The 26649-nt window shown below is 41.6% G+C and overlaps 1 protein-coding gene across 3 annotated transcripts; it reads left to right on the top strand.

Annotated features, from left to right (window-relative positions):
• Positions 1–2833: 2833 nt before the first annotated feature.
• On the top strand, positions 2834–25855 carry uggt1 (UDP-glucose glycoprotein glucosyltransferase 1). 3 transcript variants are annotated; one of them, XM_053628311.1, is made up of 40 exons: positions 2834–2898; positions 4646–4778; positions 4923–5002; positions 5098–5228; positions 5353–5465; positions 5768–5942; positions 6365–6461; positions 6601–6679; positions 6931–7031; positions 7683–7782; positions 8550–8610; positions 9279–9370; positions 10445–10595; positions 10741–10860; positions 11515–11600; positions 11811–11946; positions 12154–12285; positions 12417–12581; positions 12695–12815; positions 13802–13900; positions 14728–14822; positions 15008–15214; positions 15506–15637; positions 15727–15857; positions 15946–16041; positions 16321–16423; positions 16546–16625; positions 16727–16916; positions 17040–17198; positions 17284–17369; positions 17967–18051; positions 18292–18380; positions 18503–18607; positions 19119–19203; positions 20044–20226; positions 20963–21123; positions 21361–21475; positions 21876–21992; positions 23478–23646; positions 24374–25855. In XM_053628311.1, exons 1-40 carry the CDS (start codon positions 2862–2864, stop codon positions 24397–24399), a joined length of 4623 nt encoding a protein of 1540 aa, XP_053484286.1. In that variant the 5' UTR covers positions 2834–2861; the 3' UTR covers positions 24400–25855. The 3 variants fall into 3 exon arrangements, with proteins under 3 accessions (XP_053484286.1, XP_053484288.1, XP_053484289.1); XM_053628313.1 differs by lacking the exon at positions 2834–2898 and adding an exon at positions 2913–3383 and having other exon boundaries at positions 24374–25854; XM_053628314.1 differs by lacking the exon at positions 2834–2898 and adding an exon at positions 4479–4498 and having other exon boundaries at positions 24374–25854.
• The last annotated feature ends 794 nt before the right edge of the window (positions 25856–26649 follow it).

Raw genomic sequence — 26649 nt, 5'->3', positions numbered from 1 at the left:
TTCTAAAATGTCTGGTTTGGGCTGCATGTGCTGCTTTCTGTCTTCTTGCAAGTTCAGCTGCATTATGGCATTACAGGACCTTTGGGAAATCATAAGACATTGCAAGCCCCAGCACCTATAAAGTACAATCAACAGACTCAGCTACTTTCTTTATTGCAACTGCACTGCACCCCTCTGAAATAGAACCATTCTTGTGGAATTCTGACAATTTCCTGCGTTGGCTAGTTGTTGTGGAAATTATTTCCGTGAACCTTCTTGCCAAGCAAACACTGGTTCTGAATGACAAGGAATCCTGGCACTTAGAGTATGCTGAGTTTAGTACACCACAGTTACATATGCAACTACCATTGTATTTCATGCCTCTGGGGACTACTGCCCTGAAAGGTGCTCAGAGATTACGTTCATGCTGTCACCACTGTGAGGGATGATCAGGTAGCAGCAGCAGCACGTACTTCCTGGAGTGGTACACCTCTGATCCTTTAAGAAGCATGTGTATTCCCAGGTAATGGGAACATGAATACGAGTGCTTCAACAGTCCACTGACATAAACCAGTCCTGAAGCTGCATGGCTTGGACTACAACGGTTGTGTACAAAAAATGAGCTTCTTCAGGAAGTCTCTCGTATCTAAAATTGGGAGGAAATTGGTGTCCTTTTTTTTGATCAAGAAAATTCTTGGGACAGAGTGACCTTCTCATCAGCGCCAACTAATCTAAAGTACTCATCATCCGATAATAAGCGATAAGATAAAATCATCAGACCCTGTCCTTCAGAGGTATTCTCTGCAAGATCTGTAGTGGTGCTTGGCATTGTTAAGGGCCCTCCCCTTGGGGTAGAGGAGGGGCATTCAAATGCTTACCAGCGTTCTGAGGGTGTGTGCTGCCAAGTCATTGATTTGTCTTGAGACTCAAATTGTTTTCTGGGTATTTGGCTGTGCTTGTTGGCCATCATCAGGTCTGGGCATTTATGACCAGCAAGCTGCTTAGACTGAGGGCCTTGGGCCAGATTCGACCATGAGCCAAAATTTTAATCTGCCAGCCAAGTGTACCATGTCGCCACTGGCATCGCTGCACAGTTGACTACTTTGAGATTGTCAATGTCAATGTCAAGGCTGTGAGCAAATTTCACCTTTGAAGAGACCCAGACACTTGAGTGCATGACTGCAAGGTCCTATAGTCTGGTTATTCATGACTACCTACTTGGTATAATGTGAATAATATTGGCAATCCAACCCAAATGTATAAAAACGAGGTGGCCGATTGGTTAAAGCGATAGACTTCTAATCCATGGGTTCAAATCCCATCCTCATCAATTACTTTGGGGCTCAACAGTTAAGGCTCTGGGTTACTGATCAGAAGGTCAGTCCAAGGTTCAAGTCCCAGAACGTCCAAGCTGCCACTGATGGGCCTTTGAGCAAGGCCCTTAACCCTATCTTCTTCAGGAGTGCTGCATCATCCATCCATCCATTTTCTATACCACTTATCCTTCAAGATCGTGGGGAACCTGGAGTCTATCCCAGGGAGCACAGGGCACAAGGTGGGGTACACCCTGGACGGGGTGCCAATCCATCACACGGCACAATCACATACCCACACACTCATTCATACATGCATGTCTTGGACTGGTGCAGGAAACCGGAGTACCCAGAGGAAACCCCCGCAGCACAGGGAGAACATGCCATGGCAGGAATTGAACCCCCAACCCTGGAGGTGTGAAGCAAACGTGCTAACCACTAATCCACGATGCATCATATTCCCAATATTCCCACTTTGCAGGAATCCAGGTAAATTAGCAGGTTTAGCAATAGAGTGCGTGGAATGTCGAGCAAGTATCACTCTATGACACTAGCAATGCGATAGCCACTAAATTCGCTAGTTGGCATAGATGTTAAATATTCAAAGAAGAAAACTCAGAGGCCGGAACTGTGGCATATGTCGCTGACTAGAAACTTACTTTGTGCCAACATTAAAGTCACCAACATTGCTGAGGAAAAAAGAAAGTTCAACTCCCTGGAGCCTGTAGACAGGAACATGTACAGGAAGCAGTGAGTGACAAAAAAAAAAAGAAAAAGAAAAAGAAAAATGCATGGCTACAGTAGGAATGCTAACAAATAAGTATCTAAACCAGCTTGAAGCTACAGAGGGCCATGGAGCCAGTAGCATTCTTTGAATAATGCAGTTTCCAAGGAAGAAATGAATGAGAGTATAAAGAATGGAGGTGGTCTGTCCCCAACTTTGGAGGACGAAACACCAATGTAAACACGTTCTGCTAAGCGGATAGCTCCATTCCACTTTCATGAGCACAGAGCAGAAGGAAAAAGGGAATGATTGATGTACAGTATGACGGTGGTATTTATAGCAAATGCTGTGTCATACGTCACTTTGTAACCATATCAACTGATTTTTTTAATATATATATTTCCGCAAAACTTTCAAAACAAGGTCAATACCCAATGCTCTCATTAAAATGCTCATTTTTAATCTAACCCCCCCCGAAAAAAACCAACAACAACAACAACAAAAAAACACAAAATAAATTAAATAAGTAATAATACTAAAAAATACAATTTTTTTCAGGACCTTTTTTTTAAAAAAAAAAAATTAAGGATTTTTTTTTTTTTTAATAATAATTTCTTCCACAAAACAAAGCTTTGATATCACAGCCATTTGTCGTGTTTGACAGCTAACGTTGTATTTTTGAAGAGGCAAAACAAATGTCTCTCTCTGTGAATGAAGGACCCGACCAAACAAGGGCGGAGTCCCAAAAGGCTATCCTAGTGCACTAGATAGGGTGTTGAAGGTGCCTTTTCACACCCTGTGTAGAGGACTCGTTGAGGAAGTGAGGCGTCATTTGGGATTGGACCATGGCTACTCGAGCAGGAAGTTCAGAAGCCGGTGGAGGTATGAGTTGTTATTTTGCACTGCTGTTATCAAACACACGATTGTTTTCTTAAAATATTTATTAAAATGATATAGTAAATGCGAAATGCTTACACTTCACATTAATTAATGCCTACGTTTGTCCTAGCTTTCCTTTTTTATTTATAATAATTAGCCGTTGCCAGCTAATAAGAGTATCTAGCTAGCTACAGAATAAAGCGCAGTCTCTGCGCAATTAATGTTAGCTTGAGTAATCATGTCTCCTGCTTTTTTTTATTGCTTTGCTCAACATTAGGTCGTTATTTTCTTCCAACGTGATTTGATAGATTTCGGTTGAATTGCAGCGGCTAGGCTAACATCCTGGTCGAATCCGGGGCGATTGGTTAAAAAAACCCCGGAAGTGTGGGAATTCTTGATGCTGATTGGCTGTCAGGGCGGCCACGCTGAGGCTCGGGATTGGCTTAAGCTCGAGACGCCTGTTCTTCCGTGAAAGCGAAAATATCAATGTATGACAGCTAGAGTTGGAAATAATCCTTGTTTTCTGTTTTGTGTCGTCCATTTATAATAAGCAATTCCAGCTAGGCGTCATTTCTATATAACGTTACTCAGTTCAGTTTTAAATTGAAGTTGTTTGGCTGAACTTTCCAAGCATGTACATCATTCAACCATAACATTAAAACCACCGAGACGTCAGTAACATTGATTACCTCATTACAATGGCACCTGTCAAAGGGAGGGCATAGCATAAGGATAAGCATAAGGATAAGCATAAGCATAAGAATAAGCATAAGGATCTTTTACAAGGGCCAAATTGTGATGGCTAGACAACTGGGTCGGAGCGTCAGCCAAACGGCAGGTCTTGTAGGGTGTTCCTGGTACCCAGTGGTTAGTACATACAAAAAGTCGACTAAAATAGGACAACCGGTGAACCTGCGACCGCGTCATGGGCGCCCAAGACTCATTGATGCACGTGGGGAGCGAATCCTGTCTAGTCCGATCTCACAGAAGAGCTACTGTAGCACAAATTGCTGAAGAAGTTCATGCTGGCTGTGAGAGAAACGTGTCAGAATGCACCGTGCATACCAGCTTGCTCCGTATGAGGCTGCGTAGCCACAGGACGGTCGGTCCGAGTGCACATGCTGACCCTGATCCACCACCACCTACAATGGGCACGTGAACATCAGAACTGGACCATGTTGAAATGAAAGAAGGCCTGCTCTGATGAATTGCGCTTTCTTTTACATCATATGGACGGCCGGGTGCGTGTCCGTGTGCATCGCTTACCTGGGGAAGAGATGACACCGGTATGCACTATGGGAAGAAGGTGAGCCGGCGGAGGCGGAGAGTGATACTCTGGGCAATGTTCTGCTGGGAAACCTCGGGCCCTGGCATTCATGTGGATGTTACTTGGACACGTACACCCTACGTAAACACTGCTGCAGATTAAGTACATGCCTTCATGGCAACGGTATTCCCTAATAGCAGTGGCCTCTTTCACCAGGATAATGCGCTCTGAGACACTGGAAAAGTTGTTCAGGAATGGTTTGAGGAACATGACATGGCCTTCAAATTCCCCAGATCTCAATTTGATCGAGCGTCTGTGGGACGTGCCGGACAACAAGTCCGTAAAGTCCTTGCTTAGTCATAAAAATTATATATATAACACTATGCTTATATGTGTTAATGCTGTATTAAATTGTTTTTGGTAGGCTAATTAGGTTTGTTCAACACGTATGCATGCGTTCTTATTTTATTTTTTGCGTTCTAGGCTATAAGATGTGGATGCTTTGGCCATTTCTGGTGGCTCTGCACTTTGTGTCATGCGTAGACGGCGACTCGAAGGCTGTGACCACGACGCTTACCACCAAATGGTCCTCTACACCATTGCTCCTGGAGGCCAGGTAGGGTCTGTTCAGAGCGACATGCTAATTAATGGCCGTGTTACAATTAGACTACAATGAAATGTGTATCTAGCATCTAGACACTATAATGCTGATTATTTTAGCTGAACAAATACTGACGATAAATGCATTATTCATCGCCAGTGAGTTTCTTGCCGAGGAAAGCCAGGATAAGTTCTGGGACTTCGTGGAGGCTAACCAAGATATCGAAAATGACCATGACGGTAACTTCCCTGCATTTGATTCCATTCATATGCGTATGCTGGTAACATCTGTACCTGTTCGTTCAATCGTGTTTTTGGTGTTTTTCCTTTCACAGGCACAGATCTGTCCTATTACGAGCTGATCTTGAAGCGAGCCGGGCAACTCTTGAGTCCAGTGCAGTTGAAGCTGCTGAAGTTTGCGCTCTCGCTACGTTCCTACTCGTCCACTGTTTTTTCCTTCCAGCAGGTCAGAGAACAATTAAGACATACTGTTAGTAGAAATAAAAAAAAATAAATAAAAAATCGTCGTTTGCTCTACCAGTTGATGGAAACGCTTATATTTCGTCTGTGTTTCCGTTAACGTTGCACAGATAGCGTCGAACGAACCTCCTCCACCAGGCTGCAAGGCGTTTTTCAACGTCCATGGAGAGAAATCATGCGATCTAGACCGCCTGAAGAACCTGATCGACGTTGCTTCGGAGAAGTGAGTTGATTCGAACACGCTCGTTCGAACACGCTATCAATTCTGAAGTGAAGACTAGTTCGCAGGACGGGCTTTCCAACGTTACTGAAAGCTAGTAATGAACGGATTTTTATATAAAAAAAAAATTTCATTTCAAATGTGCGGCTATTTAGCAAAGAAAGCAATATATTCATTAATGTACTGACGTTTTCTCTGAGGAGATCTTACATTAGATTTGACATTCGTGGAAGGTGTTTCCAGTTTCAGCACTTTACGACACACTTGCGATTCATTTCCTGTTCTGTTTCCACGTTTCCCTGCAGGACAAAGCCTTTCCTGTTCAAAGGTGATCACAGGTTTTCCTCGGCTGACCCGGACGCTCCTGTTGTCATCCTCTATGCCGAGGTGGGAACCAAAGAGTTTGCTAGGTTCCACCAGCACATGCTGGCCAAAGCCAACAAGGGCCTGATTAACTACATCCTGCGCCATTATCTCTCAGTGAGTATACTTGATTTTTCCCCATATATCCCATTGCATGTGTGTGTGTGTGTGTGTGTGTGTGTATATATATATATATATATATATATATATATATATATATATATATATATATATATGAGAGAGATAGATATATAGAGATATAGATATATATTACCTGAGCACTTTTTAGCCTGTTGTTTAGCAAACTAAATTACACTACACTCAAAGGTGTGAACACTCAGACGTTACCCTCTCGTTCTCTATGCCTCCTCCTGTTCCCATTCACACTCTCTCCCTCTCTGCCACATGCACATGCCGTTCTCTTTTTGCTTTTATTTCATTTAAATGAATTCAGCTGAGACTAAACACACACTCACTTGCCCCAAACCAAGTCAGATTTCAAAGACATTAAGAACAAACGTGCACTGTTTGCATCGCAGAAACCCAGCGATAATAAAGTTTTCCTGTCCGGATACGGCGTCGAGTTGGCCATCAAAAACCAGGAGTACAAAGCCAAAGACGACACACAAGTTCAAGGTTTGATACTGTTCGCTCTTTTTATTTATTTATTTATTTATTTTTGAAAGAAAATACTAGATCAGCATAGACGTGTGATGATTGGTGGAAATATCCCAACAAGGCATCAAGTCAAAACGCTTCCTGTTTTATTCCACAGGTGATGATGCGAACGCCACAATGATCGGCCAAAACGACCCCGTGGACGAAGTGCAGGGCTTCCTGTTTGGCAAACTCAAGCAAGTGCTATATTTTTTCTTAACAAATATGATGTGTTTTCTATATACGTTTGGCTGTTCTGTCAGAGCAAAAGCTGTCTTTTGTCCAGTTACATAGAAAGAGCAGTAGCTTTGTATTATTGCCTATCAAAAACTTGGAGATTAATTCGTCGTTGCTGTACGGCGACACCATGCAGTAAAACTCACAGCATGGTTCGAGGGAAGTCTGAAACCAGATCAGCTCATCCTGTTTGTTTTTTTTTTAAATACAGAACAATCCACCCAGAGTTGAAGGAACAGCTGAAGGAACTTCGTAAACACCTGGTCGAGAGTACGAACGAGATGGCACCGCTCAAAGTCTGGCAGATGCAAGGCGAGTATATCAAACGTTTGAGCATACAAGGTGATGCATTTCAGCCGGAGTTTGGCGTCAAGCTGTTTTTACGAATCTTTTTATGGAAACAAAAACGACATTTGCGTATCCAAAAACAACGTCTTTTTTTCCCCCCATGCACTCCCTGACCAGCTATGGCTTTGTCACTTTGCCGGCCCACCGAAGCGTACCGTGCACAGCACAGCGCCTGAAGCTCATTAGCGCTCTGTTAAGACGAACTGTCAGGAGACTAAAGCCACCCACGCATAAAAGACTGCTCAAGACACAGGCATAATAATCCATTACGCACATACTCTCCCTGATAAAGCCCAGCCACTTAAATCCATGACACCTGGAGGACTCGATGAAGCTTTGCCATGAATGAAATTAAGCCATTAGTGAGGATTCCCTTTTAAAGGATTACTTCAGGGATAAACGTGCTCCTTGAAACATGCGAGCGTATTTCTATTTGAGCCGAATCTGTTGAAAATGAGAAAATGGGATTCCTGTTTTTTTTGACTAATTATTTACTTAGCGTTTTAAATGTTAATGCTCGGCGAATCCCCATTCAGTTCTCTTTGAGATGTTACACGCAAGACTTAATTTACTAACATGTTCTCTCTGTTTCTCTTTCTCTCTCTTGCGCCGCAGATCTCAGCTTCCAGACGGCAGCGCGTATCCTGGCAGCCCCTCCTGTAGATGCTCTTAATGTAATGAAAGACCTGAGCCAGAATTTTCCTACGAAAGCGAGGTACTGTACGCGAACCTCGCCCTTATCGAAAAGCATGCCTTTAAACAGACGTTCGTTAGCGGGTGTAATCGGCTAACGAAAGCGGAGCAAGAGTAATAGGCGCTGATTCGTCAAAATGACATACACCAAGAGCGAACAGAAGCACCGGTGTCTCCTGATTTAACTGAAAAATGCGCATACTTGATCAAACAGACTAGCCGGCGATCACTAGTGAACTCTCCAGCGAAATGACCGGGCAGCAATACAGATTCCACAACGAGGATAAATTGGCTGATGTCTGTATTTAAAAAACAAAACACAAAAAAAAAAAACGTTCACGCTGCAGCTTTAATTCAGGACATGTGCTGCATTTTTCTGTACACTAAGGCGAACGGCTTTTCATAGAGAAAACTAATCTTGATTCATGCCTGAGGCTAGAGGTTATTAAAGTAAGACTAATTGTAAAAAATGATCTTTTTAGCTGGTTTAATTAACACAGGAAAATGACCTGTCAGCAATTATAAAAAAATAAATAAAAAGGTTTGATGACTGTTCTTTAAGAATTATAATTAATAATGTCCTAAAATACTCTGAAGTTTCAGTATTAGAACTTTTCAGCATTTCTTCCATCTTTACACTTTAACTGGCTAGCCAGAATCGGTTCGTTGAAATCAAGCCTGTTTCGCACGTGATGTACTATATCGAGTTTATTTGCATATCGACTTTATTGATTGATATTTTTTTTTTGTTTGCTTTAAAATTCATGTCTTTATCACATTTGTTCTCAGGTCCTTAACCAAAACGGCGGTAAGCTCGGCGATTCGTAAGGAGATTGAAGAGAATCAGAAGGTAGCTTTTTTTTTTTCATTCACTTGTTCACCCTGTAAAATGTGAAAAGAGGTACTTCCTCTGGCTCGACACTCGTCTTCCGGTTCGAGAAACGCTCGCACTTTTACGTGAAATATCCGAGGGTTTTTGTTTCCCCAAATATTCACGCTGCGTACGGTACCCTTAAGGTCGCAGTCGTTGCACTTCTTATGTCTTATTGAGTCGTTTCTTGTAACATTTTGCTCCACATTCCTGTTTATTAATTTTCCATTTTTACCCAGCACGAAGTAGAATAACTGTTATCAACCGGTGGTTGCTTATTTTCAAACAACCGCATGTCCTGAAGTGTTTTTATTTCTCTTATAATACAGCCGTTTGCCGACTGTTATGATTCATTTAGTTACATTTAATGAACGTCTTTGAAACCACAAAGCCCTCTGTTCTGAACCCTGTCCTGAAAGTTACAGCTTTCCAAACCGCTGGAACTGGAGACACCTTTCAGCTTTTCCAAATTCCTGTGCATGTATCTTTCTATCTAAAAAAAATGTGAAATATCACATCAACATTTACTATAGAAACGATAACATGTTATATATGCCTGTGACTTGCCCCGTAGCCAGATCTACCAGTAGTGGTGTTTTGCTGTCAGTTTTTAAAAAGATGCTTAATGTCCTAGTGGTTCTCTGTAGTACTTTAAGGGCTCATTGGGACTGCAGCCAGGAGATTCAGCTCTCTTCATTAACGGACTCCACATTGACCTGGATGTGCAGGACATCTTCAGGTGAGCGTTCACTACCGAGTATTTTATGCATCATTTCTTAAAAGGTAATATGAAACTATACTACACCCGTTTTTTACTAAATTATAATTCATAATATAATTATTGAATTTTATTAAATTCATACATTTATACTAAGTTAAAAAAAAAACAAACACTTTTTTAGGAAAGGGGGTGGGGGTTGGTAAATTGTTGCCATATGGCAACAGTGTGTGACTGTGGAAAGTATCATGTAGTCAAAAAAAAAGTGTTTATTATTATTATTTTGCCACCTAGTAAGCATGTAAAAGTTCTTGAAAGAAATTACAGTTGTAAAAATATCTGGCTGGATTTACTCACTCAAAATACATACAGAAATGTAATCCAAACATGTATCTTTTTAACTCTGTCTCTTGAAAGAAATCTAAATTTAGAAAATAAGGTGCATTTGCAAAACGTCTGAAATGACAACGGTTTTTCTTACTTTGAATGTGAAAAAATAAAAAAATAATGTTAGAACGCATAGTGTTTTTTGTTTTTTTAACTATGTAGACCTGTTTAAATTCATGAATGCACATACCATTGTTCCATTATCACATGTTGTTGCCATATGGCAACAATGACATTTTACCATTTAATAAAATACTCATATATATAAATGACAAAAAATAAATGTCAACTTCTCAGATAGTGTTATTTTTTTCCCTTAGGTTTTTACTTAATATTGAAAAATTAATAACTTTTTCGAGAGTCCTCTGAGGATGACCTTGACCATGTCATGTGATTGCAGAAAAAGAAGTGCAAACGGCATCATTTTTGTTATGTCAAAGTTACAGCCCTCTTTTGTTCAGTTACATAGAAAAATAGTAGTTTTGTATTATTGCCTATCAAAAAAATTGGTGATAATTGTTGCCATATGGCAACACCATTCAGTAAAGGGTTAGTGATCAATTAATTTCATTTGAAATCGATACATTCTCGGAGTTGAAATCAAACAGTTTATACTGACAGTATGTTTAATTTTCAGTCTAAATAACGAGAAGTCTAACTAGAGGAAAAAATTAGCTCATTCAAGTGATGGTATATCATTCTGTGCAGTGTGTTTGATGTGCTGAGGAGTGAAGCTCGTGTCATGGAGGGCCTCCGTAGCCTCCTCATCGACTCGTCCTTCATTCACGACATCCTCAAACTCAACGTTCAGCCATCCGACTCCGATTACGCCGTGGACATCCGCAGTCCTGCTGTCTATGTAAGCTTACAAACATACCGTGATGTACTGTGTATGTACAGCTTTTATACCGTGACATTTCATCCTAGCAACAACAGTTCTTGTCTTATTCTTCTCTACACACAGCAGTTAACAGCAGTAAACAATATGTTTGTTTTCTTTATAGTGGATCAATAATCTGGAGACGGATGGCAGGTACTCCTCGTGGCCCTCAACTGTGCAGGAGCTTCTGCGTCCCACTTTCCCAGGAGTCATCAGACAGATTCGCAAGAATTTCCACAACCTGGTGTGCACTGCGTCTCTTTCTTGTACAGTGTTCTAGCTATAAAATAAAAAATTCAAACTGTAGTCCTAGCACCTAGAAATTCTAGCTAAAGAACTAGAAGTTCTAAGACAAACTTAGTTAATTCATTCATATCCAGCTTGGTAAATGAGGCCCACATCTTATTTCTATAGCCTGCTATAGTCTAGTTTCAGTAGTTTAATTTGTGCTTTTCATTCAGTTAAAAATTGGGATGTCTTATTCAAGATATCACTTTAGACTTGTGATTGTACAATTGGAAATCAAAGAAGTCAGACGTTACAGTATAATTCAGGCCTGATTAAGATGTATATACGTGTCTGTGCGTGTATATTTATATATATTATATAATTATATATAATATAATATAATATAATATAATATATTTATTTATTTAATCAAGAATTGGTCATTAAACAGAGCAACACCGCTAATTCCAGTTTGAGTCTGCGTCACTGTTCACTTTTTGTACTTTAAAATATTGAGCAAATAAATCGTAGTGGTAAATTGTTCAGTGCTTTGCAGTATATGGTTCTGAAAGTATGCACCAGTTGTGTGTACTGACCTATTTAACAGAATGTACAGTATCTCCAATTGAAGGCTCCCAAATAAGAGTACTTTTCTGATTTCTGCTTGTAGGTAATGATCTTGGACCCCACTCATGAGAGCACAGCAGAACTATTGAGTGTCGCAGAGATGTTCTATGCCAACAACATCCCCCTCAGGTATGTAGTTCAGGTGAACAGAAGGTAGTTCATCCAAAATATAAAAATAAATAAAAAATATATATTGTCTTCAAGTTACAACGTGCACTTCTGTACAATTTGTAGTGTTCAAACTCTTTGACTAGGCGACAACTGTGATTTAAATGAAACTGTTTTTGATAGTAGATTCAGTCTCTTGAACTGTCTTGTTCTTTTGCACGGACTCTTCAGGATAGGACTGGTGTTTGTGGTGAACGTTGAGGACGACGTCGACGGCATGCAGGACGCCGGAGTCGCAATGCTACGAGCTTTCAACTATGTCGCAGAAGAAGTGGACAATCAGATGGCCTTTGACGCCATCGTGTCAGTAAGTCGAATGCTTCAAGCACATCAGGCTCATTGTTATTAATAGGTGTGCTAAAAACAAACAAACAACCCCAGTCCTAATAGGTCCATCAGCACCAATTTCATTCAGCGGTTTATAAACTCGACTACAGTGATTTTATCCAAGTAGAAATGAAGACGTTAACATTGGGTAAATGGTTCGAACTGGATTTGCTTGTGTTTTAATCAGATGCTGAACCGTGTGCCCAGTGGAGGGAAGCTGAAGGTGGAGGATGTGGTGGCTGTTCTGAAGAAACGTTATCCCTATGTGGAAATAAGCAGCATTCTCGGTGCAGATTCGGTCTACGATAACAATCGCAAGGTACAAAAACACTCTCTGCGGAATGGTGTGTATCGGTTGGCACGAAGATATAAATTTTTGCATCAGATTTGCAATGTAGTGTAAACACTAAACATCAATCAATCTCTGATCTCTCGCGCATGTCGGTGCAGGAAGGGAAGGCGTATCATGAGCAGACGGGAGTGGGTCCTCTACCCGTGGTTCTGTATAACGGCATGCCTCTGCAGCGCGAGCAGCTCGACCCCGACGAGCTCGAGACCACCGTCATGCACAAGATCCTGGACACCACCAGTTTTTTCCAGCGCGCCGTCTATTTGGTGAGAAAGACATTGTCCACCATTACCTCGACAACATTGTTTGCGTATTGCTGTAGTATATAGCAATGATTTTCTATTTCTTTGTTTTTTGTGTTTTTTTTTTTTTTCCTCAGGGTGAGCTTTCAAGCGACCACGACGTAGTAGAATACATCATGAACCAGCCGAACGTGGTGCCACGCATCAACTCTCGCATCCTGTCCACCACCAGGAGCTACCTGGATCTCTCCAGCACCAGTCAGTTCACTTGCATTTGCATCCCGAAAACTAATTTGCGATCTAGATTCGCAGCTCCAGGGAACACAGCCTCATTTCCAGTTCGTCACTAAACGTTCGGCTTGTTCTCGAAAATCTGTTTACGTACGCGAGGCGCAAGCTCGTGAGGATATTCATAAAGCGCTTTATTCCTCGAGGAAATTAAGTTTGCTCGAGTCGGAGGAGCGCGTATACGCTCGCCTGCAGGCTGCAATAGGGTTAAATACAAAATTGAACAGCTAGCTGGATTAAAAAAACAACAACAAGAAAAAAACAAACACATGGTTTCTGTTCACTTGGGTAATATGAAAATAAGAGAATTCACACACACACAGTAATTATTTTTACTTCTCACAACATCTCATAAAAACTTTAGCTTTAAACCTTCAATATACAATACAGTGCTTGGAGTACTTCAGTTGAGCTTTTTGTATTTAATTACAGGAATAAAAAAAAACACGGCTCTCTTTGTAGGGAGATGCTTAAAAAGTGATATTGATTAAATACCGTTATTACGAGCTTCAAAACGCGTTCACGTTATCGTTTGCCGTATAAATTATAATCTAGATTTTACAGTAGGTTCGAGTATTATATCAGGATTTGACTCTACTGCTAACTTTCCCTGTCATTTTCTAGCATCGGCCACGTAATAAACGATCGACACTTTACTACTTTTATGTATGAAATGCAATTTGTGAATAGGAAATCGACCTTTTGTGTACTCCAAGACGTTAAAATCATAACGGCTCGCTCGTCAGGAAGGCTCTAGCCACCAAAGGCTGCCTCCCTGACAACCGCTTTCTGGTTTATTGTTTATACGAATGATGAAATAATTCCCCAGAGAATGCAAGTTTTAATCCTGTCTCGTTAAAATAACACCACTCGAACTCACAACTGGATCTTTTGGTCTTTCTGTAAGCCCATATTGTTTGCGTATTTCACTACTAAGTATGATATGTCTCCTTCAGATAACCATTTTATCGACGATTATGCCCGATTCCTCTTCCTGGACATGAAAGAGAAGAACACGGCCATGGCTAACAGCATGAACTACATGACGAAGAAAGGTCAGTCCAAATTTATTTATTTATTATGTACGATGGCTTAAGATAAGGAGCCCATTCCGCTGAGTGTGTTGGTATATCTCCCTTTCCATCTTGTTTCTCTGTTTCGTCTTAATGGTGGTGGGTTTTTATGTTGTGGGTTTTGTTTTGTTTTTTTTAATAAAGTAATGTAGTCCACTGTTACCTCTGGTAATTCCTTTTCCTTAAACATAGTCATCCGTTTTGACTGGGTTGAGATTTGTTTTAACGCTAATTTTTTCATTAAACAGCATGTGTTTGCTTATGCTTTTTTTTTCTAACCCCTCGATTATGACAGGTGACGAATTAAAGCAGAACCCCAACCTAAAGCGTGTTAGTTGAAGTATTAGGCCACGATGATCCTTTTCTCGTTCGAGCGAAAACAAGGGGAGAAGTTGCATACTAAGCAGTCGAAAGCCACTGATCAATACTCTACTTATCCGGTTGTATAGAAGGAAATGAGAGGATAGGACCTGGATAATAAGCCTGTCTATAGAAGTAATATGCCTTCACATATGCAGTGCACCTTTAAAAATCACTTGGAGTCTTCTTGGATTTGCCTTTTATTTGATTGGTGGACCAAATCAGTTCAAATGGCACCAGTTCTATATTTTCAGATTTCATATTTACACTTTGAGTGAACGTTGTACTGTACATAAGGTCAGGTTGTGGTTGTATAAAACAGAATGATGTGGGACTTGCATAGTTTTAGCTACAGAACTTGCTTACTGTAGCACAACTAAAATGAGATCCTGACTCTGAAATCCTACACACATATATATGTATATATACTAATATTGCCTGATTTACAGACGATGGCGTGATCCGTCCTGTGACGTTTTGGGTGGTCGGAGATTTCGACCAGCCGGCAGGCAGACAGCTGCTGTACGACGCCATCAGACACACGGTAAAATCAGACTGTACCGAAGTGAAAAAAGACCAGTTAGATGATTGATTTGATTGATTGAGTTAGCTTTTATTCTTTATTCATCTGTCCTGTTTAAAGTGCACAGTAGGATCAGTGTGTGGGCTGCAAGTTCATCACCAAATGTATCCTGTGCACATGTTAAGAAGTAGCCATCTTCTTTTCAGAAAACCAGTAATAACGTGCGCTTGGGCATGATCGATAACCCAACGGACAGTCCCACGAACGCAACCACGCTGATTGCCCGGGCCATCTGGGCGGCCATGCAGACTCAAACGGCCAACAACGCCAAGAACTTCATTACCAAAATGGTCAAAGAGGAGACGGCGGATGCACTGTATTCCGGGGCTAACATCGCTGACTTTGCAGTCGGGGTAAATTAATAGAGCTGTTTTCTTTTGTTGTTGTTGTTTTTTTTTTTAATTCAATCGTTACAATGTTTTACTTGACAATTATTTAAAATTATCCCCATCCAAAAAAGGTGAAGTCAGGTTTGAGTTTTATAAAATGATTAAACTTGGAGTTTTCGCTAGTTTTGGCTAGTCCGACTTTTCAACCCTGCCCTGTATATTTCTGTATTAAACCCCTCTGAGATTCTATCCTCGTGGTTTAATCGAATCTAAAATCGACTTTTCTGTACAGTTCTCTATCGCTTTCTTCTCCAGGGCATGGACATACCTCTTTTCAAGGAGGCGTATGAGTCTCCTAAAGCGGACGTCCTCTTGGCCCAGGCCGCTTACTGCCGCGATGCCCTGAAGCTGCGTAAAGGCCAGAGGGCCGTCATCAGTAATGGACGGGTGAGTTTAACCGCCCGGAACGAGGGGATCGTCGCAGACTGGAATCTCCTCCGAATTCCTTTTCGCATTTCTTTGACTTTTCCTCGCAGGTTATCGGGCCGCTCGAGGAGGGCGAGGTCTTTAACCAGGACGACTTCCTGCTTCTGGAGAGCATCATAATGAAAACATCCGGAGAGCGAATCAAGAACAAAATCCAGCAGATGGCCGTCGAGGAAGACCGGTACGGCAGCTCATGTACCTGGGTGTAATGGTTAAAAGAGTACACCATGATGATATTTTTCAAAAATATTTATTTGTTTTTGGTCCAGAGCGAGTGATTTGGTCATGAAGGTGGATGCACTGCTGTCATCGCAGCCCAAAGGCGAGGCTCGGGTTGAGCACGGCTTCACAAACGACAGACACAGGTGAATGAGTCCTGACTCCTTTAGTGCTTCATCGGGACAATTTCGGGTTTTGGTTCTAGTTATTTTTTGGGAAAATGGTATTCATCGCAATAATCTAATGATTGTGCTGTGTATATACATTTTATATGTGCCTTTTGTTTTTGTGTTTTTTAATGATCAGACTAGATGTCCTTTTATGAAGTGATTTGAACTTAATTCCGTCTCTGAAAAGTGGCATATTAAAAAAAAAAAAAAAAAAAGATCATATTTATATCATCTTTTCTTTGCTGCTTTTTACAGTGCTGTAAAAATCCGCCCCAAGGAGGAGGAAGTGTACTTCGACATCGTGGCCGTGGTGGATCCCGTCACCAGGGATGCTCAGAAACTGGCTCCTCTTCTTTTGGTAACATCCTCAGCACTTACCATGGCGTTATATCACTTTTTAAAAAAAAATATATATATATATTTCAGTTATCCTTCTACACCTTTATGACATCACTTTTGGGTTCCCCGCGTTCCTTCTAGGTCCTGAAACAGCTGGTCAACGTTAACCTGCGAGTCTTCATGAACTGCCAGTCCAAGCTCTCAGACATGCCACTTAAAAGGTGAGCGTCTGGCAACCCGTCGTTCCATGACTCGCATGCCGCTTGGGTTTAGATTGGTCCATCCATACATCTTGTACGTCTTTTTTTCTTTTGCTCTGTAGTTTCTACCGATACGTGTTGGAGCCCGAGGTGACCTTCATGGCCGATAACCGCTTGGCTCTGGGCCCGATGGCTAAGTTCCTGGACATGCCCCAGTCTCCACTGTTCACTCTGAACCTGAACACGCCCGAGAGCTGGATGGTAGAGTCTGTGCGAACACGTCACGACCTGGACAACATCTACCTACAGGAGGTATGTCAATCTGAAAGTAGAGTAAACAAAAGTAAGCGTTTTAATATAGAATCGTGGTTATGTTGTCGTTCTCGACACATGACTAGGAGCGTGGACGTTTTCAGCGCTCTCGTCACGTTTCAGGTGGACAGCGTTGTAGCTGCAGAGTACGAGCTGGAGCATCTTCTGCTCGAAGGGCACTGTTTCGACGTGAGCACTGGACAGCCCCCTCGTGGGCTGCAGTTCACCCTAGGCACGGCTTCAGACCCCGTGATAGTCGACACCATCGTCATGGCCAACCTGGTAAGGGACTTCTTGGTTCATCTGTGGTGTGTTTGTGTGTGTGTTGTGCTGTACAGTCAGTATGACTGCTTCATTTCTCCTTCAGGGCTACTTCCAGCTCAAAGCCAACCCAGGAGCCTGGATCCTGAGGCTGAGAAAAGGAAGATCAGACGATATCTACAAGATCTACAGGTAGGTGTAGGTGTGTGTAAGTAAACACTATAGAAGTTTAGACACATTCATTCTTTATTTTAATTTTTTTTCTCCCCCACATTTTAGAATAATAACAGTCATCAAAACTCTGGTGTAACACAAATGGAACTATAGGAATTATTTTGTGATTTAAAAAAAAAAAATCCAAAGTAGTATAATATTAGTATCTTCAGAGTAGGCAGCCCTTTTGCCGAGAATTTCCAGAAATGTATTCTTGGCATTTTCTCAACTGAATTCTTGAGGAATTTGCTCTGAGATGCATTTTAAACAGTATTAAAGGAGTTCCCACCTATGCTGGACTCTAATCAGCTGCTTTTCGGAATATTTCGCTCCAAGTCGTCCGTTTACAGAAATATTTTTTTTGTAAATAAAATGTTAGTTTTCTAATGAAAGAAACGAATATGTTGACACGATTTATATTTTTGTCTACAACACCGATTTCACACATTTAATCATACACCTTCAGATCAAAAGGTTTTTAAGATCTTGAGAAGCATTTCAGTTGAGTGTCTCCAAACTTTTGACCGTGTGTGTGTATAGTTGTGTGTGAATCTCACACGTTTCATTCTCCCACAGTCATGACGGTACGGACTCTCCGGCCGACGCCGAGGATTTAATAGTCGTGCTGAACAACTTCAAGAGCAAGATCATTAAAGTGAAGGTGAGTGTGAAGGGTGTTGGTGTCTGATTCTGAGGTACGGCTCGGTAACATACTGATAGAATTTTCCATCCTCCAGCCTCTTTTCAAGCTTTGCATAGTTGCCCAAATGATTTCCCAGTAGTCCCCCGCAAGCCCCCCCCCCCTTCCCCCCAGAGTTCTGCTCCAAAATGCGATTTTTTTGACTCGCTCTGTTGTACCGTGTGTTAAATCTCCTTTCTAACCCTCATCGTGTCGGTACAGGTGCAGAAAAAGCCCGACATGATGAACGAGGAGCTCCTCAGCGACGGCAGCAGTGAGAACGACTCCGGATTCTGGCAGTCCCTAACCAGGTAGAGACTCCCCTGAGCTCTGGTTTTAACATATTTTTTTTTTTTTATTATTTTTTTTTTTATTATTATTGCCTGCGCTCTCGAATACTTTTTTTTTCACATTTCGAAATTCTCTCTTCCAGAGGATTCACCGGTACCCAGAAAGTGGAGGAAACCAAGCAGGAGAAAGACGACGTCATCAATATTTTCTCTGTGGCCTCGGGACACTTGTACGAGAGGTTCCTGAGGTAAAAGATCACAGCTAATGACGTCACGTCAATATATATACATATATTTTTTTTTTTCACTACTCGTCCATCTGGAATGGATTTTACATTTAAAAAGCTAAAGGCTCATGCTGAGGATGGTATTGTGTGATATTTGAAAATGGCACCATCTTAGAATTTTTATATTAAAAAAGACAATTGAGTCAGTGGGTGACATTTTGCTTCGGCCTGTATTACATCTTTTTACAGAAATGTTTTTCTTCCCGTTTTTCCATCAGCGATCTTTTACACCCGTCAAGTCCGATTAGTGCCGACATTATTCCTTTTTTTTTTCCAGCAGAATTCACTTTTTAAGGTCATTTTCATGGATTTCTTTCTCAGTCTAAATGATCCAGGCTGACCTGATAAATGTCCTGGTCTAGGGTCAGTTTCAAATATTATGCTTGATCTGCCTCTGGGAAATGAGCGGACCCCTGAATCAGTGTTTAAAACAATATTGATCTTTTATTCGATTTTTTTTTTTCTTCTTCAGAATCATGATGATGTCTGTGCTGAAACACACCAAGACGCCGGTGAAGTTCTGGTTTCTGAAGAACTATCTGTCTCCAACCTTTAAGGTGCGCATGGCAACAGAGAAGCTTATAACTACCAGCTTGATGAAAAGTACAACGTCTAAACCAGCACCAGAGCGTAGTCTTAGCCCTTTTTTCAGCTAGGTGACATCCTTTTTGTTCTTAATTATCGCCCTGATGGTGAAAACGGGCAATTTTTCAATGCTTTTGCTATTCTCTTATAGCCACTTCCCATTTTGCGAAGCTCAACATCCTTTTAGCGCACATCACATCTATATTATGGGTCTTACCCATTGTTATGAAAGACTAAGGGAATTTGGCCTTTGTGTTAACTCATATTTTATACCACTGTGAAACAGGAAGTCATGGTTGAACGGTTTCCTGTTCGTAGTCTCCCAGGTGTACTTTTTCGCAGCCTCCTTTGCTCATATTTACCAAGGGTGCCAATATTAGTAGAGGGCACTGCATATGAGAGTGGCAATTCAGAAAAGACAACGGAGATTCTTCATAGCCTCTCTAATGTGTATCACATTTCAGCTGTTTTGAGTTTCCTTGCTGTTTCAAGGCCATTATCTGAATCCTGCAAAGGAAACACACAGATTTAACAATGTAAAAACCCTTTTAATAGGTGTAATTTTCCAATAGGAATGCTGAAGAGCCCCAGATGCTAAACCACATTGTGTAAAAGTTAGTTCTGGGGGAAAAGACGATCACTTTAAGTGGAAATAATGGGTACTGTCTATTTATGCACTTGAGATACACAGCACCAGGACTCATAACATACATCTGACACATTCGCACATTCACTGGACACTTTGTGTGTTCGAAATACATTTTAATCTCCATTTTAACGTCTCGCTCGATCTCGCTTTCTTTGCATGGCAGGAATTTATCCCCTTCATGGCGCAGGAATATGGGTTTCAGTATGAGTTGGTGCAGTATAAGTGGCCTCGCTGGCTCCATCAGCAAACCGAGAAACAGCGAATCATCTGGGGCTACAAGATCCTCTTCCTGGACGTCCTCTTCCCGCTCGCCGTGGACAAAATCCTCTTCGTCGATGCTGACCAGGTACCCATTAATTAACCGCCTTGTTTTCCCGTAAGTATTAAAACGAGTGATGGATAATAGATGAAGAAAGCATATCTGGATTCCAGTTGATTGCAGGAAGTATTTGTGTTTTTATCCAGCTCAGAAATGCTCAGGACAAGCAGGTATGCGTAGACATTCTGTACATGTCTCGGGTCTGTTTTAGAGGTTTGTTTGAAAAAAGGAAAAAAAAAACGTTCACTTGCATTACTTGGACTCTTCTGCCCCCTTCAGGCAAAGCTCTGTAACTTGAACTGAAAGGTACTACTGTTTTAGTTTAGCCTAAAATCAGTTGTGTTTTTTTGGCCCACTTGTGCATAGAAATCCTCAAATGGAACTCGCAGACGTTCACACGTTGCCTAAATATTGTGAAATGTTTAATTTTCCAACTGAGTTAGTATGAAAATAAGCAGTAATGTGGTGATGGAAACTGTGGCTACATCCAACACTAAATAAAGTCTATTGTAGTGTTTAGGATGTACTACAAGCATTGCAGCACTGTGGCTGTGGTGTTTTTAATAAGAAGTAAGGAAAAAAAAGATGACTTGGCATGCTGACATATAGGGAAAATAATCAACAACACATGCTTTCACGTGTCAACATGAAGTGGAGTCATTGTAGCGTCTGCCATACAGGTCATTCACGCTCGGTGAATGTTTTGGTCTCGTTAACGCCGAGCCTTGTTCAGCTCCGTATTTTCTTTCCCCCCAACCTGCAGATTGTACGCACGGATCTAAAGGAGCTGCGCGACTTGGACCTGGAGGGGGCGCCGTATGGTTACACGCCGTTCTGTGAAAGCCGCACAGAGATGGACGGATACCGCTTCTGGAAGTCCGGCTACTGGGCCAGCCACCTGGGACCCCGCAAGTACCACATCAGGTTAGAAGGCGGGGCTTCATGGAGGCACAGATGATTCTACGCTGATCTAGTAGCATGTTGCAGTGTAGACGTGTTATATTATGTATAGCATAGCAATAGTTATTCCACTTATAAGTTAGTTGCAGGTCTGGTCTGGTCCTCTGTCAGCAATGAATGATATAATAATATTGGATATTTGATAGGAACTGGACAGAATTGATGGAAATGAGCTTGTCTTGTCTCCATCTCTCCCTCCAGTGCACTGTACGTGGTGGATCTGAAGAAGTTCAGGAAGATCGCTGCAGGAGACCGACTGCGAGGACAGTACCAAGGACTGAGCCAGGATCCTAACAGTCTGTCCAACCTTGATCAGGTGTGTGGGCATGGATATCATACATTGGCCAGAGCACAGTTTATACTAGCTCACAAACTTATCCAGGTTGGACCAGTTAGTTAGTGCAGTACCATTGTTTGCGTTAGAGCTCACATCAGGATTGTGTTGTCACAGAATCTCTAACCAGGGTTTGTTTCGTTAAAATGGGGTCACGCATAACAGATTCAAACATTTGCAATTGTCACTCAGCATGTTAACATGTTTTTTAGAGGGAAAGATTCCTCGTTCCTCCATCATGTATTGTTAGACTTGTTGGCAATTTTGCATGAAGTATTTCCTTGCTGAAGTAAACTTTGAAATTTGCACAACTTTATTTAGTTGTGTCACGTATCAGTTAATCCTCTAAGTTTTCTGAGTTTTTTTTTTTCTTCCACCACAGGATCTGCCGAACAACATGATCCATCAAGTGCCCATCAAGTCTCTGCCGCAGGAGTGGCTGTGGTGTGAGACATGGTGCGACGACGCCTCCAAAGCCAAGGCCAAGACTATTGACCTGGTACTGACTACATATTTAATCAGATTTTTCAAAACCTCCATACTCTTACTCTCAAGGATAAGTCCAAATCCAATTTGCTAAGACCTCCATACTCTCATCCAGTTGAAGACTGGAAAAATGTAGTCTGGTCTGATCAACCTTGATTTCTTCTGAGGCATACAGATGGTAGGGTCAGAATTTGGCACCAACAGCATGAATCCATGAACCCAACCTGCCTTGTGTCAACAGTCCAGGCTGGTGGAGTTGGTGGAATGTTTTCTTGGCACACTTTGGGCCAATTAATACCAATCAATTATCACCTGAACACCTCAGAATATTTGAGTATTGTTTCTGATCATGTGCGTCCCTGCATGGCCACAATTTACCCATCGTCCAACGGCTACCATGTCGCAAAGCAAAAAATCAAACTGGTTTTGTGAACATGACGAGGGGTTCACTGTTCTTCCGCCGCCTTCCCAGTCACCGGATCCCAATCCAATAGAACACCTCCTGGGATGGGGTACTATAGAACGGGAAATTCGCAGCATGATGCAATCACGTCAACATGGACCACAATCTCAAAGTTATGTTTCCAACATCTTGTGGAATCCATGACGAAGAATCGAGAGCCCCAGTGTTAGTACAGAGTTCCTAAGCAAGTGCTCGGTGAGTGTATTAGGTGTTTGGTACGACCTCGTACCCACACTCATTGGCCAGTTTATCAGTTATATAATTCTAGCCATTCTTCCCATGGAGTGTCATACTTTATTGAACACTTTTCTTAGCAATGAATTTATTATTATTATTTTTGCACAAGACTCTTGTTGCATCAAAAATCCATTTTAATTTCATTAAAAGCCCCAATTTAACGCGAGTTCTGATGCCTCGGGAGGTTTCGTTTTTGTGTTCTGCTAAAATGTGTCTCGGACCTCCTGCACTGCCTTTTCGGAAACAAGCAAGACACACTTAAATCTAGCTAAAGTGCACTAAAATCAAGCAAAAAAATTAAGCCAATGGTTAGCAAAACTGACTTGGTAAAGAAGTCGTGAAAATCGCAGAAACCTCTAGTCACTAAACAATGCTATTGGATCTTAAAACTAGACAAAAAATGGCAAAGTTTAAGCGAGTTATGCTTATTACAAGCAATGAAAACTCAAGATTATTCAAGATAGATTTTTGATCGAGCTGATTAAGAATTTATATTGTACAGGAAGTAAACTCTGGAATCATTAACGAGCTGTTCAGAATCAGTTCCTTCTTTTGGGAGTCAGCAACCCCGTTTGTCGTGCTTTCTGGTTTTTTTTTATTTTTATTTTTTTTTAAGTTTGCAGACTTTTTACATTCGCAAACAGCTCTATAACACACTACATAAAAGGTAATATTTAAAAAAGCATGATGGGTGCACTTTAAAAGCAATTACCATTCTTTTTCTGAAAAATGTATCTGTGGGTGTGTATAGACTGCTCTTTTTGTGCCATATTAATGAGGGTAATGTCCGTGTTACAGTGCAACAACCCACAGACCAAAGAGCCGAAACTCCAGGCGGCGGTCCGGATCGTGGCTGAATGGACCGATTACGACCAGGAGATCAAGAGGATTTACAACAAGTTCCTAGAAGGACGAGAGAGAGGAGCTCACTCAGGGGAGAAGCACACGCTTTCTGAGGGAAAGACAGGTGAGCTCTCGCTATCCCCCACTTGTTTGCGTCACTCTTGGTTTTCTCATCGACTCTCACCGTCTCACTGACTCTCAAGTTCTCTTTCCCTTGCTGTTTCTTTCATTCTCCATTTTTCTCTCTCTCTTTTTCCTTTCTTTCTCTTAATTGTGACCCCCCCCCCTTTCAATTTTTCAATTTCACGTCTTTCTTTCTTGGTTTTGCTTCCCCCCAAACCCCCTTAATTTAACTTTCTTTCTGTCGTTTCTCTAAATTTCCCCTTATCTTTATCTTCCCTTTTTCTCCCTACCTCCCTCTTACTTTTAATTTAAATTTCTCTTTCTCTCCGTGTTTTTCTCCATTTCTTGCTCTCCAGTTTCCCCCTGCTCTGTTTCCACCCTCACTCTCTGCCTCTTAATCCCCCCCCCCCCTCTCTCTCTCTGACTCACTTTAACATTTTGGCTTAAACATTGTAATACTTACCTGCCAACTCGCCCCTCTTTCTCTCTCTCTCTCTCTCTCTCTCTCTCTCTCTCTCTCTCTCTCTCTGTCTCTCTGACTCATTTTAACACTTTGGCATAAACATTGTAATGCTTACCTGCCAACTCGCCCCTCTTTCTCTCTCTCTTTCTCTCTCTCTCTCTCTCTCTCTCTCTCTCTCCCTCTGACTCACTTTGACTCTTTGGCTTAAACATTGTAATACTTACCTGCCAACTCATCTCTCTCTCTCTCTCTCTCTCTTTTTCAGACGGAAAGAAGCATACAGAGCTGTAGAAGGACTGCTTTCCGCACAGGGACGACTGACTCTGTTTAAAGAGTTGTCTTTTTTTCCCTTTTTTTTCTTTTTTTTTTTTCTTCTCAATGTTCCTTTTAAACAAAAAAAAAGAAAGCCTATTCTCCTGGAGCGGGGTCCACGTTGGCGCTGTGAAAACTTGAATGAAAACGATTCAACCCTCTCTCATTTGTGTACGCGTGGGGCATGCGGCAGTATTTGGGAGGAAACAAGGCTTAGGGCAAATCACGTAGGTCTGCTGTGTAATTGTGGGGAATCATATATATGTATATATATGTATATGAGGTGTAGACATGGCTGTATCAGAAGTGCTATAACAAATATCATTGCCTTTCCTGTGAGTCCGACCAGAACCTGCCCGTGTGTGTGTGTGTGCGTGTGTGCGTGTGTGCGTGTGTGTGTGCGTGTGTGCGTGCGTGCGTGTGTGCGTGCGTGTGTGCGTGCGTGTGTGCGTGCGTGTGTGCGTGCGTGTGTGCGTGCGTGTGTGCGTGCGTGTGTGCATTCTGACTGCAGTACCTGCGAAGTCGATGCTGTAAAGGTGATTCATCCGTCCATCCGGTGTGTGAGAGAAAATCACGACGTTATCACTTTTCTTTCTTACAACTATGTGCTGACGTGAAAGAACGGTAACGTGCGTTCAATAGGAAACGCTAATTTATTCAACTGTCATGCTGACAGAAATACTCTCCGGTCGACGTCGAGCGTGCGCTCTAAACAGCCCTTTTAAAGTATAATAATAATAATAATAAGGGTTCATACCAGAAAAGCAGTTTCGTCTCAAATCTGATTTTGATTTAAGAAATTCCCCCACAAGATGAGCAGAACTTTTTTATTTGGTCTCTTCCTTTTTCTCTGCCGTCGTTGTCTGACGTGCACCCGAGGTTTATTTTATTTTTCCCTCCTCCGCATCTACTGTATTGTTTTTAAGCAATCCGAGAACACAAAGGACGTTCAGTTTGATTTGTTGTTGGGATAATTTAGGATTAAATTGTGGAATATCGGTTATTTTTTAATAAAAGAGATGTAATAAATTCGTGTTGGTTTTTTTTCCCCCTCCAAATTGTAAGACATGTGGGTGCCACACGGGGGCGCCATGTATCAACAAACGTTCACACGTCTGACTTTTTGTCAGTAACACACTATATGAAGGAACCCGACTCTGTACTGTTACCGAAAGACTTCCTTTTCAAAACCACACACATCTATAAACAGAAATGTAACTACCTAATCAGATAATTATTTATTTATTTGTTTTTGTTTGTTTTAAAAAGGGTACTAACTGAACCTTTTCTAGTCACCTTTAACCTGGAACGGTGCATATGGTGTTCCTTTCAAGCTTTACACTGTAATCACGGTCCAATTTTGTACCTTTTGTTGTGTTTCCCTCACATTTTCAGGTGATTTTAAAAGGTACAAGCTCAGCCACAATTAGATTAGCCAGACCAAGGCTATTTTCAATTCAAAGTCCCTCACACATGCAATAAAAAGCGACAAAACAATAAATTTTCGAGATGGTAACAGTAACTCCGATCAAAATTTCCCATACCAGCACGCCCCAAAGCCTTTTATTCCTTCCTTCCTTCCTCACTTCTTTCCTGATGAGTATCTCTTTTGTTTGATTACAAGGTCACGAAATCATCACAAAATCCTGTGATTTCCCTAAGGGGATGTAAACTTTTTAATACCTGCGCACCTCACTGTGCTTTAGGTCCGAGTGTTTGCTGCTGTTACACATCTCTCCTGCCTGTCAGTGTCCAATCTGAGTCTGATCACGGCTGCCCGCTCCTGCGAGAACAAACCGTTATCATGGCACAATCTTCACAGTAATCATGGTAAATCTCGGGGCACGTGGTCTCGCAGACGAGCACGTGAAATTCCGCTTGGATTCGGAGTTAACAAAAAAGTTAACCACGTTGTGTTGTATTTTTTTTTGTTTGTTTGTTTGCTTCCCTCATAGAAAGTGGTGGAGGTGAGAAGTTTTAGTATCAGTTGCAAAGCCAGAAAGACAGTCATTTGCATGTAGATGATAGTTGTACCCTGAATCCTGTCTCTCTCTGTCTCTCTCTGTCTCTCTCTCTCTCTCTCTCTCTCTCTACATATAGTTACCATGACAACACACCTACCATTTATTTCTGTAGGTTACAGCCAAGCCTGCTCGTTATTGGCCGTTTCTTTGGTTTTTTTTTAAAACCTCATGTTTTGGATGAATTTGCATGTAAATGACTTGCTCC

The sequence above is a fragment of the Ictalurus furcatus genome, chromosome 7 (genome assembly GCF_023375685.1).
Source record: "Ictalurus furcatus strain D&B chromosome 7, Billie_1.0, whole genome shotgun sequence".
Classification (NCBI taxonomy): Eukaryota; Metazoa; Chordata; class Actinopteri; order Siluriformes; family Ictaluridae; genus Ictalurus; species Ictalurus furcatus.
This window is presented reverse-complemented; position numbering and strand designations above follow the sequence as displayed.